General features: G+C 41.3%; 1 protein-coding gene across 2 annotated transcripts in view; it reads right to left on the minus strand.

The window, feature by feature from the left end:
- ogfod1 (2-oxoglutarate and iron-dependent oxygenase domain containing 1) overlaps nt 1-20389 on the minus strand; it is a 90433-nt gene that overhangs the window by 17332 nt on the left and 52712 nt on the right. For both annotated transcript variants that reach the window (XM_042061057.1, XM_042061058.1), the window contains exons 7-10: nt 18353-18481; nt 18126-18239; nt 6205-6284; nt 4438-4661 (exon numbers count right to left, since the gene is read on the minus strand). In XM_042061057.1, the coding sequence (XP_041916991.1) occupies nt 4438-4661; nt 6205-6284; nt 18126-18239; nt 18353-18481 (547 nt within the window). The remainder of the gene's footprint in view (nt 1-4437; nt 4662-6204; nt 6285-18125; nt 18240-18352; nt 18482-20389) is intronic.

The raw sequence follows: 20389 nt of genomic DNA on the forward strand, positions 1-20389 counted from the left end.
CTGGGCCTGCTGCTTTGCGTGGGTTAATGGTGGCTAGTGTCCTCTTCACGCTGGCAGAGGACAGGTACAGGGGTTGGTCGTGGGGGGGAGGTGGGGTTTTCTGTGGGTGAGTCATTTTGTGCTTCAAAACGGGCGAAAAAACTGTTCAGGTCATTTAGCAGAGAGGTGTTGTTCTCACAGCTCCGTGGCGCAGGCTTGTAGTCAGTGATGGCCTGTATGCCCTGCCATAGGCTCTGTGCATCTCTGCTGTCTTTGAAGTGTGTTGTTATTTTGTCTGTGTAATCCTTTTTTGCCTTCCTGATGCCCTGGGACAGGTTAGCCCTCGCTGTTCTTAGGCCAGCTACATCTCCAGCTCTGAAGGCTTTGTCTCTGGCCCTCAGCAGTCTGTGGACGTCTCCTGTCAGCCATGGCTTCTGGTTGGCCCGAGTGGTGATGTGTTTTATTTCTGTAACATCATCGATGCATTTGGTGATGTAGGAGGTCACAGTGTCTGTGTATTCCTCAATGTCAATGTGGTTGTTGTGGGTGGCAGCTGTTTTGAAGATATCCCAGTCTGTTGTTTCAAAGCAGTCCTGAAGTTGTGAGACGGCCCCCTCCGGCCACATTCTCACCTCCTTCAGAACCGGTTTGGTGACTTTTGCTCTTTGTCTGTATCGGGGCATTAGTAGGATGCTAATGTGGTCTGATTGCCCGATATGGGGGAGGGGTTTGGCTTTGTAGGCTTCTTTCTGTGGGGTGTAAACAAGGTCCAGGGTGTTTTGTCCTCTTGTTGGGAAGTTTACATGTTGGTGAAATTTTGGTAGTACAGTTTTGAGATTGGCGTGATTGAAGTCTCCAGCGATGATTGTGAAGGCATCCGGGTGTTCACTTTGTTGTTCACTGACGGCCCGATACAGCTCATTCAGTGCCATGCTCCTGTCACTGTTTTTGTTGCTGGGGGGGATGTACACCGCGACCAGCAGAATCGCGGTGAATTCCCTGGGGAGGTAGAAGGGTCGGCACTTAATAATCATAAACTCCGCCAGTGGAGAGCAGTGTCTGTGTACTACCGTAGCGTCTCGGCACCAAGCATCATGTGTGTAAACACAAACTCCTCCACCACGTCTTTTGTCTGCTAGGGCTCGGTCTGCTCGATAGCACGTTAGCTGCTCCAGGTGTATAGCAGAGTCGGGGATGTTATCGTTGAGCCATGATTCAGTGATAACAGTCACGCAGCAGTTACTCACTGTCTTGTTTGCTGATCTTAGCAACCGAATGTCGTCCATCTTATTGTCCAGTGATCTTACGTTTGCCAGGAATATGGATGGTATTGCTGGGCGAGTTGGGTTGGCTGCTAGCCTTGTTCCGACTCCAGCTCGCTTGCCTCTCTTCCTTGTCCTGGCACACCGCTTGCGGTGACGCCGGCCAGGTGAAGCAGACGGGTCCGTTGTTGTGGTAGGCAGGCGAAGTATTCCCAGTTCAGCCAGCGTCTCTGTTTTTATGTCCAAAACATCGATACTGTTGTTTTCCTCCCGTATCTGCAACAGTTGCTGTCGGCTGTACATGCGTTCCGACGTAGTTTCATGCGATAAACATTCCGAAAAACACATTTTAACAACAAAAAAACACTGCACGTTCAGGAGAAGCAAGGAGTCGCTGCATCTACATGCGCCACTCAACCGGAACAGGGACCACCATCCTGACTAACAAGTAATCCACGGACCACTGTTGTGTGTGTGTGTGGGGGGGTATTTTATACAGTCTATGTTCCAGCCTTGCCCTTAAATTTAGATATGCCAGTGTGGAAAAACCGCTCTCACAGAGGTATAGTTGGAAAGGGTAAAACACACCTCACAGCACTCTTTCTTATTTTCTCATGAGCGGCTGTCTGTGACATCACGCAAAATCTGTATAGGCTACTCAAGAAACTGTAATGTGTGTCTCCATATGACGCGAGTTTCGGCGGTTTCATGGCCTCAACGTTGAACATACGAAACAGTGATACCTCCTCTCCAGTTTTGTCAATCGTTACTTTAAATCCATATTTAACATTTAATCGTCAGCTTTGTCTGAAGAGCATGCAGAAGAATCCTGTCCATCTGTCTTGACATCTGTTACTTTCCTTAGGCTACTAAAATAGCGTTCCATGCTGGTACTGACTAGCTAACTTCACCTTAGTTAGAAACGTTAGTTAACAGCTCCACTCCTCTCCAAATTTCACGAAACTATTAAGCTTCTTTTCAACGAAACATAACGTGAACTCCGTCCGAGCTGGTCTATATCGCGCAGCCTGTAGCCTACCTTATGAACGTGCGTGTGTGACGTTGGGGATGCAAAACACAGCATTAGCAAAGCACAGGATAGACTGTTACGTAGGCCTACAAAAGCTAACATATCCTGTGTCAGTTTGAATCTCATCTCCTCTATAGTATTTTAGATATTTTCAATAAGTTCAGTATTCACACCAATGCGCAACAATTCTGGAAATGCTTTGGAAAAATTAATGATGGAAAAAAGTTATTAATTGTGAAATTACGCATGCTGGAATGCATGTCACGGACCACCTGCAATGGACCACCAGTTGAAAACCCCTGGTTTAGTGGAATACCTGTTTCATTCGGTCTTGTGTTCAAGCAGATTCCTTCAAAACACCGCTGACTATCAAAATACCAATGCGCCGTTTGAAGTTGCACTGCTTGCTATTAACTCATTGAGTGCCAAAAACGTAATATTACGTTTTTCCTTCCCATGCATTGAGTGCCAAAAACGTAATATTACGTTTTTAGCTCTTTTTTTTAAATTACGAAACTAGACACTCTTACACACCTTATATGTGATTTTGGGAACTGTGATTTTGGGAACTGTGATGAATGGAAATGAAATATATGACTATCAAAAACTCATGAAAACGCACAGACATCTGGACATTTTATCTGGACATTTTATCATAACTCGGTTGCCGCTTTGGGTCGAATCAGTGACGCATGCACGTCATCTCAAAACCAGGCCATTTTCGTGGGTCTATCACTAGGTGGCAGTCTCGTCAGGTCTTGCTGATCACTTCCCGGAAAGTTTACAGGCAACACTTAATATTTCATGAAAGACGTTATATCTCCATTTCTAGACAAAAAACAGCGATTTTGATGAAAACTAGCCACTGTTTAGCTTGGGATTTTTCAGGAACAGAGGCGTGTAGAAATACACGGTTTGCACCCACCGAGAGCTTAAAGTCTCACCTTTTAAACGAGCCATTGTATGTGTTCATAGCTATAACACAGAATATGCTGTGGCTGTACAAAAATCATCAACAATGGTCTAGATTGCTGGCACTCTAGGACAAAGCTTCCGAAAACAGCTTGGCATTCAATGAGTTAAAGGGAATGACCGATGCCATTTTCATTGGTTTAAAGGATGTTACACCCAAAACACACCCATGACAGATTAAGAAACATAAGAATCGCCTTGTTGTGCCAGGCGTCCGACGTTTGATAATGTTTGATAACAAAACCACCCCCAAATGTGGACTGGACAAACCCCTAAACTATTCGCCAGTGACCATGCGTTTTAGATCGCTGAGATAGAGCCCTAAGACTCGCAAAGTTTCTTCTTGTTTTGGCAAGTAGCCTATAGCCTAATAAAATGTAGTGTTATTATAGGAAAATAAATCCTGTCCATGTCAACATTGGGCGAACAGAACACCGATGCTAAGCAGAGTTGATATGGTAAACCAGTTTAATGTGAGAGAATGAAGTAGCCTATTCTTTCAATGCCTGCCTGGCCTGGGAAAAACCGGGCTATTGCCTGCCATAATTCAACCCCAATTAAAAAATATACTCGCCATTGGCGCTTGGCGGGGGCTAATTTCGAGCCCTGCTTGTAATGAATTACTTTTTTGAGTAACAACCCCAACACTGATGATAAACACAATATAAAAGCAAATTGTATGAAAACATGTACTCATGGCCCCTTCACATGTCTAGGTGGTATGAACAATTTCGACTAATAGTCTTTCCACCTAGGAAATTGTGTGATTTGAGTTGTAAATTGAGATCTTGAATGCCAGAGCATGCTAATGTTAAAGAGTTCTGCACCAACAAAAATCAAGAAATTTGCCAAGCATACAGTTATCAAAAGTAATTGACAAAGTCATTAAAAATCCTACCATTTCTTATTATATTGTGCATCAGTATGTCATACTTTTGAATACATGTAAATATTCCCTCTGATGTGCTTAATATACATGGGTAGATTGGAATTATAAGCATATTGGAAGTAGAGTGCAAATTCAATGTGTATATCTGACTCTAACATGTGGATAACAAGACTTCTGAACCTGGCTTTATCCAATAATAGTAACGTAAGCAGAAGTTCATTATAAAACGTAGCTTTTGCATTATGTATTCTGAATTGCATAGCATCAATGATTTCAGTCAGTTTACTCAACCTAAACACACAAACCTGTACTCCTCTTTAGTCCTTTCTTGTCCTCACAATCTTGTCTTCTCGCAGTTCCTTCCTCATCATCTTCTGAATCATCACTACTGTCATTGTCTTTGGCCAGTGGATGTAGTTTTAATCCACTGAGGTTAGACAGCAGCAGGTAGAAATCCTCAGAAGAGAACAGCTTCCAACACTCTTGTACACACTGAGGCAGCGAGCACAATTCAGCATATTCATAGTGCCTGAGGAGATATATTCATTTCAACCACAAGCTCATTTAAAAATCAGGGCTCAAACTATTCTGTTTGATTATTTCAGCACATATTTATAATATTAAACTGGTGCATGCAGAGTGTATCAAAAGGATCTTTCGGAAACCGAACATATGACATAATAATTTGCCCTGTACACACATTTCCCACCAGAATTATGCATCCAAACAAATCAACCCCTTTATCGGCATGCTTTAATATATATTTTTTGCCCCCTGCATATTGAGCTGCATTTCAAAGGCAGGATCTCTTCTCAAAAGATGGCTTCAGCAATCTCCTCAGGAAAAAGGACGTCATTTAAAATTCATTCACATATGAGTATTGTTAATTCCAGTGCAGAACTGTGGGCGTGGGCACTTCCAGTTGAGCATGTAAGCAAGACAGATATTTTTTACAGGGTTCTTACTCTAAGTCAAATGTAAAATTCCATGACTTTTCCTGAAAAAAAGAAAAAGAATTTCCATGACTTACTATACTATACTTATTAACGCATAGCATTGAAGAATATTTTACTTTTTTTAGAGTGGTAGATGAATAAATGGGCATTAGGGCTGCAGCTATTGATTCTTTTTGGAATAGAGTATTCTAGCGATTATTTAATCGAGTAATCGGATAAAAAAAATATTATTAAAGTTATTAAGTGCAATTTATTAATATGCACAACAAATGTCAACTATAAACTAGCCCTAGTCACTTCAAAGTAAATTTATATATCTGTTATATTTAGATTTGTGCATCTGCAGCATTTACCAATACTACCAAATAACCTCCCTTACAAAAAATAACTGCAGTTTTTACAGTGTTATACTACAAAACAGAGCAGTACTTTATATTTTCCAAAATACTGTTTCTGCAGTAAAGTACAGTAGGCTACTATGCAGTACAATACAGTTTCCAGTGTCCAGTTTTCAGTGTTCAAAATAGTGTATTTCCTGCATAAGAACTGCAATTATTTCCTTGAACATTGCAAAACTGTTCTGATACTAAAAAAAAATGCAGTTTTGACACTTGAAGTAATGAAGTTATTTTGGGCTATAATAATTATGTCTGGTGAAGTAGCCTAACCTAACACCGGGAGAAAGACGAGATGAGTGTGTGTGATGAGTTTTTTGGTGTATTGCTCACTTGCAATTTTACATAAATTAGTTATAAGTAATTCGTAAATTACTAAATTAGTTTTAAGTAACTACTTAAAATTTCCACAACTTAACGTCATATCGACTCACAACATTAGGCTACAGCTGCTACAAATACCGTACGTTCTAACTAGCTAATACATTAAATCAACTAACATCAGTGTTTACGTTGCCTTGTGTCGGGAAAGTTGGGATACTCAAGGAAGCAGTAAAGCTAATAATATATAGCAGATATACACCAGTTCTGCATGGAAATATTTGTATTAATATATTTTGGCAAGTAAGTTTTAAACTGAATCACAAATCAATTAATGCAATTCTTTGCACGTTTTTGCATTACTATGTTTTAAGGCACATATAGAGACGTTATGGCTTACCTCTTGTTAGCTGGACCTTTTGTCAGCCACTGAATCTCAGCTAACTGCAGAGCAGCTCTTACTTCTTGAAACTTCTCCTTCTGAAAATGGATTGAAAGGTAAACCAAAAAGAATGTATTAGTCCACACACCAAGTTTGCCTTTGATACATGAAAGTGTTTCTGAGATATAACCTCTGACTCCAGTTTTTTTTCTTTCACTCACACATACATTTGTGTGGAATCATGCACGTACCCACCCAGCCCCCCCCCCCCCCCCACACACACACACACACACACACACTCAAATACATACACACACACACACACACAAATGTCAATATCACAAATGTGTTTGTCCTGGTGAAAGCTCTATTTTAGGGCGCTTTCACACCTGGCTCTTTGAATCAGAACATGGAGCGTTTTCCCCAAAGATCAGTTCAATTGGGTATATGTGAAAGCAGCAATCACACTCTGTTTCAAAAAAAAAAAAAACAATTGGACCGAGACCGCTTGGAGGAGGTGGTCTCAGCTCGTTTTGCTACAGCTGTATGTGTTCCCTGTGTTTTAGTGCAACAGATTAATGGCATATTTCAAGAGAATTGTTCAAATTGGTATATAAGTAGGACATTTGGCACAGATACTCTCTAAGGGTCACTTTTTGGGAAAAAGTGAAAAAAAGTGATAAATGCAGAGACCAAATTTCCCTCATGGTACCAAAAGAGTATATATACTTATACTTATACTAAATTATGCTCAAACAGTGTTATAACAGCATGACCGAGCGGAGACGGAAGATGTACTAACGATTGTAAGCAGAACGGGAGCTGCTTACAATGAACAGGAGAGGTGCATCCACAAGATGGCACAAGTTATGGACCAGCTGAACACCTCCGTTCAGACCCTCTTTCAAGCGATGGCCGGGATCAACACCAACACCCCCTTACCTGCTCCAGTAACTCCATCGCCGCCAGCTCCTACAGCTCCTACAGCTCCAAGCCCTTGTTCTGATGTTCACATTCCATTGCCCCAGCCATTCAGGGGAAAACCAGAGGCATGTTGTGGATTTTTAACCCAATGTGCTTTGTCTTTCCAGTTACGACCTAATCACTTTCCCACGGAGGAATCGAAGGTGGCTTACATCACCACACTGTTGTCTGGAAAAGCTATGGAGTGGGCCACGGCAGTCTGGGAGAAGGACTTAAACATCTACCATGACGCCTCAGACTTCATGACTCAGCTCCAAGCCATCAGCTCCAAGCCATTTTTGGGCATCCCACCTGCCAACGTGAGTCGACCAAGCGCCTTCTTCAACTGAGGCAAGGAGATCGGCCTGTGGCAGTGAGCAGGGCAGCAAGATCTTCTCACCCATCACAACTACAGATTTCAGTCACATTGGAGTGGGAGGGGAGTTCCAATGGTAATCAGCAACTCCTGGCATTGGCAGACTCTGGGGCAGAGGAGAACCTTATGGACATCACCCTGGCCAAGCAACTCAACGTACCCTATGAGTGGATCCCTTCTTGGTCGACCCTTAGGGTCGGGTAAGATTGAGTTTGTCACTAAGCCTCTACGAATGCATGTTGGAACAAAGCATGTTGAGTTGTGTAAATTTTTCCTTATTGAGTCTCCTAAGTACCCTTGGCTCAAAGCACATTCTCCCCAGTTCAACTGGAAGAAGGGGACTTTGGTGGCTTGGGGCCCAGACTGCGCCAAGACCTGCAGTGTCAAATTGCCTAGAGATCACCAAGTGCACAGAGCCACCATTCAGAGACCACCAAAGCCTGTCACAGAGGTTCTAGAGGTAGATCTCACACTGTTACCGCAGCAGTACCATGATCTGAAAGAAGTTTTTTCTAAATCTAAGGCTTGTACTCTTCCTCCACATAGGCCCTATGACATGGCTGATGATCTCCTTCCATGAACTATGCCTCCTTGAAGACTATACCCACTATCTGTGCCTGAGACCAGAGCTATGAGTACATCTAGTTGGCCCTTGAAAATGGTCTGATCCAGCATCCACTTCCCCAGCATCAGCAGCCTTTTTCTTCGTGTCCAAGAAAGACAGGACTCTTCAACCCTGCATTGATTACCAAGGTTTGAACAAGATAACTGTAAAGAACAAATACCCTCTTCCCTTGATGTCCACAGCCTTTGACCTGCTTAGAGCTGGAAATGAGTGGAAGACGGCCTTCAGCCCTCCCAGTGGCCACTACGAATACAAAATCATGCCATTTGGCTTTTCTAATTGCCCTTCCTTTTTTCAGGCACTGGTGAATGATGTGTTACGGGAAATGAAGTGTCTTTGTGTTTCTGGATGATATTTTGATTTTTTCTAAGGACCTTCAATTGCATGTGCAACAGGTTCGACGAGTCCTTGAGCTTTTTCTGGAAAACCAACTCTTGGTTAAGTGTTAAGTGTCAGTTTCATGTGTCCGAGGCATCCTTTCTGGGATTCCAGATCTCACTAGAGGGATTATCCATGGATCCTGGGAAGGTTCAAGCTGTTGTTGACTGGCAGGAACCGACATCTCTAAAAGCAAGTACTGCGTTTCCTTGGTTTTGCTCATAATTATCAGCGCTTCATTCGCAATTTCAGTTCCATTGCAGATTCCACTACTGTCCTCAACCGTGGTCGATCCTCCAAGATACAATGGTCCACAAAAGCCCAGGCAGCTTCTGAGTCTCTGAAGAGGCACTTCACCACTGCTCCCATCCTATGGCACCCTGATCCAGCTCTTCCCTTCATGGTGGAGGAAGACGCCTCCAACACCGGTGTTGGAGCAATCCTATCCCAAAGGTCACCTCATTATCGCAAGGTTCATCCATGCGCCTACTATTCAAAGAAACTGACGCCTACTGAACAAAGGCATGATGCAGGGGACAAAGAGTTGTTGGCGATTAAGCTTGCATTGGAGGAATGGAGACACTGGCTTGAAGGAGCCAATCACCCATTCCAAGTGCTTACTGACCATAAGAACTTGCAGTATTTGAAGGAGGCTAAGGGACTTAACCCCCACTAGGCGTGGTGGGTCTTGTTTTTCAATCGTTTTGATTTAATACTCACCTACAGGCCAGGGTCGAAGAACACCAAAGCGGATGCTCTTTCACGTCAGCACGACTCCTCTGAGCAGGATTCTCCTCCTGAGAACATAATTTCCCCATGCCGCGTGATTGGACCAGTGCGCCTTTCCCTGGAAGACTCCATCTGCCAGGCTCAGCAGTTGGAACCAGACCCAGGAGGAGGTCCATCTGGGTGCCTGTTCGTTCCCACAACAGTGCGCCCTGATGTTCTCAAATGGAGCATGATGAGCACTGGGTAGGACATCCTGGTGAGCAGCGAACCTTGGAATTCCTTCGCAGGTGGCCGCCTATGTTAAAGCCTGTACTGTGTGTGCCACCCAAAAGTTACCCTCTAAAAACAAAATAGACTAGGTGCCAACAAAACACATTTCCTATAAATAACACAAGTGTTACTTTTAATATATTTATTGAAGGCTTGCACATGAAAACACCTCAATGCATAATTAGGTCAATTAAAAGAAGGCCTGACCAAGTAGGCCTAAATGAGTCACAGAAAGTAAGCGGCAGAATAAAGTAGTCCAACAATAGGCCATGTGATCCAGTAGGAATTAGTAAAACAAAAAGACACCTTTTAAGGCACCAGCTTGTCCATATCGGGGGACAGTTTCTGGGCAGTGGCTATTTAGCCTACATAACATCATTCAGATGTCCGTGCGTCAGGCGATTTTGCACTTTTGATTTATTCATATTCATCACGGAAAAGGCCTGCTCACATAAATATGTTGTCCCAAACATACATCTACACAAGTATTTTACCTGCAAAGGCCGTGAGCATTGGGTACTGTGGTGGCAAGGATTGATCAAATGATTCGATTGCAACAGATACATAGTAGGCTAATCCTTCGACGGTGCACAACACTGCAATTTTATCAGTTCCATTTGGATCGCCTCTGGGACCTCGGAAGCGTCAATCGTGAATGGAGAGCAAAAAAGTCCTTTTCCAGTTCAGCAAAAAACGTGAATCGATTGTCAAACTCATGCCTGAGTCCGGAAAGCAAGTTTGTGTAGCCTACTTGTTTGTCCATACTCGATTAACAGGCTGAGATTTTAGACAGGGGAAGTGGGCTGCATTGTGCTTGGAGAGCTGTGTCTTCCATAATGCCGGTTTACTTTGAAAAGCACGAACACTATCATAATACTTTGTAACGAGTTTGATAACATTTCGATAGCGACTAGTCTACCGCCAGCACGCTGCTGCAGCTGAGGCGAGCAGCAGCAACAGACTAACTGACGGATTCCACTGAAAATTAAATACAAATAAAAAAAATATATTTTCTCCCCTTATCACCCGCAGGCCGGATGTGACATATAGTCGGGCCGGGTCCGTAACCCTGGCATCACTTTTTTATGGACTTAATTTCTGGACTCCCAGTGTCTGAAGGCCCAGTGTCTGATTGTTGATCGTTTTTACAGTCAGACGCCTCCTGGACTCTCGCAGAGTAGGCCGGAGAATGCAGTACCTGGTTGATTGGCAGGGCTACGGGCCAGAGGAACCTCATTGTGGACAAGACCCTCATCCGTGACATCCAGAGAGATCGTCAAGAAGTTGCGGGACCGTCTGGGGACAGTCGTAAGGAGGGGGGCACTGTCATGCCAACCTGCTATGTCTTGGCCTGCCAGGAGATGCCGCCAAAGCCGCCAAGCCCCAGGGAATCAGCCTGGGGAACTCCAGTCAACCAGAGCAGGCCAAGCCCATGCTAAACACACTGTGATACCCCGTGGCAGGTAATTAGTACAATCTCCTGTGGACAATTATTGTGTACTGCTTTTTTAAGTCCCTTGTGTCAGTGCTTCTGTGCTCGGTCATGATGGATTCTACCTGATGAACAGTGACAATACTGTTTTCTTGTTGCCTTGCCTATGCCACCCTGCTCCTGTGAACTCTTGCTCCTGTGGAAAGCTGTCTTTGTTGCCCGCAGCACATGGTCTGTAAGGACTCTCCTTTGTTCTTGGTTTTGGATGTTAATGGACTTTTGAGTTACTTACCTGAAGATATTGTTTAAGTTACTCACCAGTGGGGTATACTACGAATCTCGATTAGTGGGTTAGAGAGGTATGTTGCGCAAAAAAGCCAGGGTATGCTGTGACACGAAAGTGGATCTGTTTAAGCTTCGCTATATCACCATAGTATTTTATTGCAACTAAATCTGATCGGGAGGAGGTTATGTGCTAAATTATAGCTCAAATCGTGTAATCTACCGCCCACTGACCAATCAATTGTCTTGAAGTTCTCACGTGTAGGATTCTGTCATATATCTTAGAGGTGGAGCTCCGCCTCTACAAACATTTTGTATCTCAAATGCGATTTCGTGCCCGTGCCAAACATTCCATTTTTGGTGCTGGATGACCTCCTTACACAAAAAACCTTATTTCTTGGGTATAATACATACCATCAATGGGATATACATACCATTGTAATCAGAAGGGTCAGTTCTATCAAATGATGTAAAATACATATGGTAATGTTGATATAGTAATGAACAGTCTTTGAAAATCCTCTCCAAATGTATACCGAAATTCGTTAAAATTGAATTTCATTCGCATAAAAATTAATTTTCATCATATTTCTATACGAGATAGAGAAAAATATAGAGTGTATGACATGTTTAGCAAGTTGTGGGCTATTTAACAAAAAGACTGAATTGGAATATCATTAACCTTTCAAAAGTTATGATAAATTAAGTGATAAGTGTAAAAAAATGCAGGAAACGGGATTTAGAATGTTGACAGAATTCACATTCTCTTTCTCACCAAAAACATAAAAGTATGCATAAAAACTAATAATGAAGTCAGACACAGTGGTTTAGATTTATTTGGTCCATAAGAATAAACCATTTATTTGTATATAAGCAAATGCTACAGTCAACAATAATGATATATAAAAGAAAAACATGTACCTTACCAGTAATACAGGAAGTAAGTATACTGTATATTTATTGAAGATCAATTCTGAATAGAGACATAGAATACATTTGATTCAACAGATACAACTTCCTTATATAAACTAGATGTACCGCATAGCGGTACAAAATATGACCGCCGCTCAGTCCTGTACATCCGTTCCGCGAAAATAAATCACACTTCAATTTGTCTCCATATTTTACTCCATCCCCCACTCTTGAAACTTTTGTGTATGCTTGTTTGGCATGCCTGAGTGTGTGTGTGCGGCTGCACAGAAAGTACCCTACTGGTGCTGAAAAGGTGAATAGATTGTAGAATAGCCAAAGAAGATGTAGAATTGTTATAAAACCTTTAAAATCTCTAAACAATCACAAGTAGGGCAGTTCATCACAGTTCATCCATTGCAACTGGATTGATGAAAGGTCACTTACACCTGTAGGCTACATTGTATTTGGGAAAAGCAAAAGGTATCAGCATAATGTTATTTATTTATTTATTTATTTATTATGTATTTTTAAACAAAAACATCTCTGTCAGTTCCATGCCGTTTTCAACAGCTATCAAAAACAAAGGTCATTTTTGGATGGATGGATTTTTTGTGAATGTTTCTTCTTCTTACATAAGATTTTAGTCATCTTTAGTTCATGTAATACTTTATTGTCAATGCACAAATTAAGTAACAGTAGTCTGAAACGTTATTGTTAATGCACAAATTAAGTAACAGTAGCCTAGTCTGAAACGAAATGCTGTTTTACATCTAACCAGTGGTGCAAATAACTGACATGTCCAAATGGGCCTTGATGAAATGCGTCGCTAGACTGTTCATACACATTTTAACGGGCCAAAGTTGAAGAGCTTTTGTCCGTTATTGTTAGTGCAAATATAGGCTGATTCATGTTCCCTTGCATTGTTTAACTGAGGTCCATGGCTAGTCTGGCTTTCACCAGACCAAGCTCAATCTTTTAAGAAATCAAAAAATAAATAGCGGGCAGATCAGGCTGGGTGAACCCAGCCTAGTCCATAGGCACCCGATATTGTTTAATTTTCCGATTGAGATATACACGCTCTGGCTATTCTAAATGCAAAAATGCATCAGGGAGTTATGACAAAACGGTAACTAACAAACTAGATCCTAATAGAAAGCTGTTAGCTTCCCTAAGCTACAGGTAGGATTATAAGGTAGGCCTATTTACAACATAAATTGTCAATAGGCTATGCTGGCGACACAAATAAAATCTCCTTTGGAAACCAATGGCAGTACCTTACAGTATCAAGCGGACTTAAACTGTCATATCGTGGCGAAAAGTTGTAATAACATTCACGCAGCTCCATGAGTCAAGGAAAGCGCGAATGAAGTAGCCACTTCTAAATGGGACCCACTACACAGTAGCTTAAGGTGTTTTGCTAAAGCAGCCATAATGAAATGAAGGTGTCATTGTTTGGATACTTCACACACACGTGCTTTTTAATTTCACAGACTACAACTACCAAGCTGTAATCAAAGCACATCGATTCCCCTCTCACACCCTGCACGCACTTAAAACAAAATAAACAGGCGTCTCAGTCTCACGCATGTATAGGCAAAACTGTATCAGACCGGTGTAACGTTGGTAAATCTTCCATTGCACAGAATGATTTTGTAGCACGTGCAATAAATGACAGTCGAAAGATACAAACAGTGCTGCTATACATTTGCTTGGTATAACCGCATTTATAGTTTTCTACAAATGCAATAAATCAAATGCCTCCATCACTCAACCAACGCTAACGGTAACATTACCTAGGTCCTTATTGATATTACAAGATTAACGTACCTGCAGTAAAAACCAAGCATGTCCGATAAACATCCTCAGATTTATTTCGGCTTCAAGAAGAAATGGGAATTACACTTCATGTGAACATCGTCCTATCCTTATTAGATGTTCGCTGCGGTAAATTACAGTCCTTGTATGAAGCGTCCATTGTTTTTTCCAACCCACTTTTAACTTCCAACAAAATTACGTCTCACTGCAACGATGCGCCATCTAGTGGACAAACGACTACTTCTCGCCAATACTGAAAATGCAGCCATGATGATGATGATGATGAATATTTATTTTGGCTTTCTTTTAATCCTACTGATTTTCATTTTTTACCGGGGGGGGGGGGGGGGGGCAAATCACAAATGAGTGATTATGAGCCAGGTTGATGTGCGCCCTTGAGACCAACATACCATAAAAGATTCACAGAGAACTGTGTCTGCCCTACCCTCCTTTCGGGGGGTCCAGTCCAGCGGGGGGGCTGCAGATGAAAACGAAAAATGACGGTTCCATGCTATCCATGTGGGGGTACATGCCCACCAAGTTTTGTGTACCCCGGTCTTTCAGTGTCCCGGGAATCCTTGTTGGTGTACGTCACTAAATGTACAAATAAATTATTTTATTGTAAGGCCCCCCATGAACGGAAGTACACAAAACTTGGCATGCATTCAGAGGGTGTCATAATGATCCTACACTTTTAATTTCGTGCAGTTTTGACCTTGTCAGCCAGAGATATTGAGATGAAAACACCTAATTGTTTGCTTTTTAATTTTTAACTAGGTGGCGCTATACATGAAATAAGTGGTAATGGGATGGGTTGACATGCCCCCTTAAGACCAACATACAAAAAAAAGGTGGACCTCCTAGGCCCTACGGTTTTCGAGATATTCACAGAAAACTGTGTCTGCCCTACCCTCCTTTCGGGGGGTCCAATTCAGCGGGGGGGCTACAGATCAAAACGAAAAACGATGGTTCCATGCTATCCATGTGGGGTTACATGTCCACCAAGTTTCGTGTACCCCGGTCTTTCAGTGTCCCGGGAATCATTGACGGAAAAAAAAAAAAAAAAAAATCTGACTAAACCTATATGACCGCCGCTTCGCTGCGCGGCGGTCATAATTAGTGTAATATGAAAATTATATACATCTATAAAATGTATTATTTATGAAAAGCTAGGAATACAATCAACTTCAACATCACTCAAAAATCAATGTGTCTAAACATTTGAAAGTGGATTACATAGAACAAGCCTGTTGAGAATAAACACATATACACAAACTCACACACACACACACACACACACACACACACACACACAGAGGAAGATAGGGAAAGGTGGGGTGGGGAACCTGAAGGTTAAACACAGAAGACCTATGACTCATAACGAAACGCATCCCCTTCTGTAGAATGCCAAATCTGACAGCAATTTTGTTTACCAAAAAAGCAGTCACCTACCGCTAAACTCCAGGCCATACAAGCTACTTTAGTGTTATTATGTATTGTTTTTATAACAAAGCCAACAATTTTTCTTTGGCTCCTGCTGTACAGGAATATGTACTTGATGAAAAGACGACAGAGTAGTAGTTGGAGCAGCTGAAGGCGAGGCTTAAATTTTGACGGAAATGCCTGCCAGCTGTTGTGATAGATTTTCGCCAAAGTCTTTCTGGCTGTAGCTACCAAACCTAGGTTCAACACCAGATTCTGCATTGCCAAACTTGAAATAATAAGAAACTACTGAAACAGCAATGTCAATGGAGAAAAAGTGTACACAATATGTATTTCTCATTTGATCAACGCTCCCTGATCCCTTCAGAGACTTGGTTCCCCAGTAGCAATGGATATTAGGGAGGGAAGTGAAGTCCCATGTCAATGATCAATCCCAGAAAACTGTGAAACTCTTCTGGGGTCTCTTCGTCCCATGCCCCTGCACTGTGTTTGCATACGACGGCCTACTAAGCACAACCTCCCACCCGTTCCGGTTGGTAAAACCACATATGCCTGGGACAACAACATAAAAATCAACATAACAAGTCTATTTCAGTGTTTTAGTGGCAGTCTACACCACCCTACGCACGCCACCTAAATCTATACCTTCTTCCTCCATCCTCACATGGTCTTCAACATTGTGAGCGCAAGCTCATCAGCAGTCAGCTACCTCTTCAGGCCTGCAAGGAGGTCTGTGTAGGTCTTGTCATCCTCCATCTGAAACAACAGTAAAATCATACAAATGTAATACATTTATTAATTAAAAAAATAAAATCACAAAACTACAGATGTGTGCGTGTGTGCACATACATACACAAGAAGAGGTAGCCTAAACTATTGAAGCATTTTGAGTAACTCAAAAATATGAAAAGTCATTTTATTACACATGGGTTTAGCTACCCTAAATCTGATTGCCTGGCTGGCATTAAGATAAAACAGATTACATTTCACCTAGTAACTAACTGCTTAAATGCAATAATGACATTTCTGACATAATATGTGATTTCACATCATGTTTTCTATAAAACTACATATTGAGAATAGTAGAATATCAAGTCATGCCATCTTAGAAAATGTTGAGACAAGCACGTCTGATGTTTGTCATTTAGAAGTTAGCAAGGTAAAACAGTTCACTACAAACTGCCTAGCGAGGTAACAACCCAGAGGCAATACGTTAATTAGCACTACATTTCTGACAGAATCTGTGATTTCACATCTTGTTTTCTACAACTACATATTGAGAGGAGTAAAAATATCGCTCAACTTATTTCATGTAAGAGAACGCAACTTAGAAACGAGGCGCCCATTGATTTATTCAGCTTTGGTATGCTATACTGACTTGCCAATATAATGCTTACCTAACAAGCAAATTGGTACTAGAAAACAAACTTACTTACAGGTTATATACTAACAGGTTTTTAAATGAAATTGTCAAATGAAAATAACTGATATCAAAAGCAAACGAGAATACTGCAAGCAGTTCAGAGTAATGCAGCTAGCTAAAGTTACATGACGATGCACTTAGCCCCCGCTATGCCATAATGTTGACACTGATGAGAAAGCATATTACTGTCAAATAACATGATTTTATGACTACAAATTAAGATTAACCATAACTAGAAACGATGTAAAATATATATTACCTCAGTTTATCCAGCTGTGTGGTTTCCAGTCGAGGTAAACTCCAACGAAGTGCAGGTGGCATCTGGCGGTCCATGTTAAAATGTACGACTGAAGTGAAAAGTTTTTTTCACGACTCATCTTCAAGTATCCAAAACATTTCGCGCCATAAACCCCTTAACCAATCATATCAAATTGAAGCTTATGTTGTCAGCATTACGGGGAAGATTTCAGAAATAAAATCAGTCATTGGACAGCTGAGATATTAGATGATTGGTCATCGTTAAAATTTTAACGAAATTAGAACGGTCGGGCTAGTAAGGGTTAAAGGGACACCAGGCAACGTAGACATGTTTTTTAAAAAAAAAATAAATAAATAAATAAACGGCGACGAAATTGTGAATTTCCAGAGCATGTTACTCCACACTCAGCAATCGACTCCTACGGACTTTCCCCTGAACATGGCAGCAAAGATGGCAACATTTCCGGAAAGGTACTGGCTTAATGAAATTCATTCAGGACTCTCTATCCGACCACATAAAGACCTCGGGATACTTCGGTTTGGCTTTTGGGACCCTCTACTCACTACCACGTAAGTGTAATGTTGTTTGGAACTGTAGAAGAGGTATAAAAATAGCGTTTTGTAGCGGCGAAATGACATGCCCGCGTCACTTCCAGGCTAACGAGTTTTGACAAAAAACGGTAACATCGAACTTTCTCAAAACACATCCGAATGACATGATTTGGGTGTCAACTCAACGTATGTACACCCAATCATCCATAAATTGATCTAAAGTGCATTTTACTCCGGATAATTCCTTTAACCCTTAGAACCCCCGTACTGCTGATGCACCCTTGGGAAATGACTAACTTTAAGAGACTTACACTTGTTGTCCAGAGGTTCCGCTGGTGTCTATCGAAAGGGGAGGTTTATGGGATCACACTAAGCTAGGTGGTTTTGTAAATTTGTTTGTCATGTCTTGGTGTCAGGGTAATTTTTTTACTACTTTTTACATTCATGTAAACTGCTTGGAATGGAAGCGTTAGCAACATACCTGTAAAAAGTTTGATAAACAAATCTCTGAGTTCTCCTGAAATTCCTGCTGGACTTGAATCTGGTAACGATCTTTCATGTATTCCTGATTGATCCACTTATGCAGCATTTTCTCCTACAGACACACACACATAATTACAACAGCCTGGCAAAATTCCAAAGCACAAACACAAAACATCACAAAGCCTCAAAGTGGTACAGATTAGACAATAGATTTTTGTCACATACATCACCCGGGGTATATTTGTGACGAAGGGCAGGAGGTTCAATGTACTGAGGAAATCTTGGAAGAGAGGGTCCATGAAACCAGCCACTCAAGGACATACGGCACTTTTCGGATGACAAGACTTCTGAAACCTTAGTCACCACATGGACATATAAATTAGAAAGGAACAGAAGTGAACTGCCGAACTAGATAACTGGGGGAAGGAAAGGCACAATAACTTTAAATGATTCAGAATAGCACAAGGTTCTGAACAGCAACCCGTATGTACAATATTAAGACTCAAGGAGATCCAAGTGCTTGTTCTCAAATTTAGCACACTACTCAAAAGTTTGTAATTCATGTAACATTTCCTTGTATTTTAAGTTTTATTTAAGAAATCCATTAATATAGCGGATGTATAGCATTAACTGAGACAAGTTTGTGGCATCGATAGATACATCCAGATGCTCTCACAAATACAGAGGGCATCGCTTTCAAATGACCACTTCAGTCACGCATGCATGAAGCTTTAGTACCACTTTCAGCCACTGCACTGCAAAAAATGAATTCTAACCAAGTGTTACTGATCTTATATTAAGATTAAAAATCTATTTGGTATTGTTTTTAGTATGAAAAGACTTACCTAGCGCCCTCTCAAAAGATCATTTTGACTTAATTTAAGAAGACTTTAACTTATTTTAAGGAGTCTTATCAAGACAAATTTGCTCAACGCACTGGCAGACAAATTTGCTTGTTTTTAGGACAAATTTGCTTAACGCACTGGCAGACAAATTTGCTTGTTTTCAAGATGAGTTGTCTTAAAATAAGTCAATTTTTTTTTAAATTAAGTCAAATGATTTCACAAGAAAGCGCTAGGTAAGTCTCTTTATACTGAAAACAATACCAACTAGTTTTTTTATCTTGATATAAGATTAATAACACTTGGTTAGATAAGCAGTTTTTGCAGTGTGTGCGTCGCTCTGCCACTGTACATCGCTCTGCCTGCCGCCCCTTCTGAAAAAGCAGGAGACTTGCCGAGAGTAATCCCAGCCTAAGAATTCAATAACAAAATGAATCATGCATAACTAAACATTACCTCGATTTAGGCTACTTGGGTATGGCTTAAGGCTTGACTACACGGTGGTAACGAAAATCAAAATCGAAATTTGCTGTCTACATTATTGTCAGTGTTGGGGGGTAACGCAACTACGCAAATCAAAACAGTGGTGTGACAATTGAGCCAGTAGAGAAATAACTGTTCAGAATTAATCTGTAGCCTTGGGTAGGCTTCTGCAGAAAACAATGTTGTTGCTGATTTAATACTATCTGGCGAAGTTTTCAATAGAGGCTTAGACAACTATGACCCATGTTTTGGTTTCGTAAATTAATTTGCCCTACTTCTTGACTGCAATGTAGTCAATTGACTGCTTGACATGTCATTTTTATTTTTCTGTACAATAAACAAATACATCGGCTTTATGCCGCAGAATTACATTCATATTTGGCTGACTTCTGCAGACGCGCAAAAAAACACTGCCAGGCCATCCTTAAAAATATTTTCGTTTGCCGTAACCTGACCGACCCTGTCAATTTAGAACCGACCTAAATATTTATTTTTTTCCCCTTTTAGTCCGACCGACTTGCCGGTTGTAAACTTGCGTTAAGACCGACCGTTTTTTTTTTACTCTAAACAACCAATACAAATAAAATACTATTTATTTTAGTAGGCCTAAGTATTGTGAATATAAATTGCCTACATACAAACGTAGGCTCTTTTAAATAAAACCCTGTGGCGTCATCTCTACACCATTGGTTTACGCATGTCACACTTACACTTGCCTATACACTTCGTTTCATTCACACAAACATCTCGACTCAACACTTATTACTTGGCACGAAGCTCTGGAAGAACTGTGCCCAGATCTTTTCCCATTCTTTCTCCCCTCTAGTCTAACGGTGACCGTGTTGAAGAATTGAAATTGTTTGTGGTCTATTCAGCATTTCTCAAAATATGGGCTTAACCCAGATTCGAACTCTTGGACAGGGGACTGATAACTGCT

This window comes from Alosa sapidissima, chromosome 14 (genome assembly GCF_018492685.1).
Source record: "Alosa sapidissima isolate fAloSap1 chromosome 14, fAloSap1.pri, whole genome shotgun sequence".
Taxonomy (NCBI): Eukaryota; Metazoa; Chordata; class Actinopteri; order Clupeiformes; family Clupeidae; genus Alosa; species Alosa sapidissima.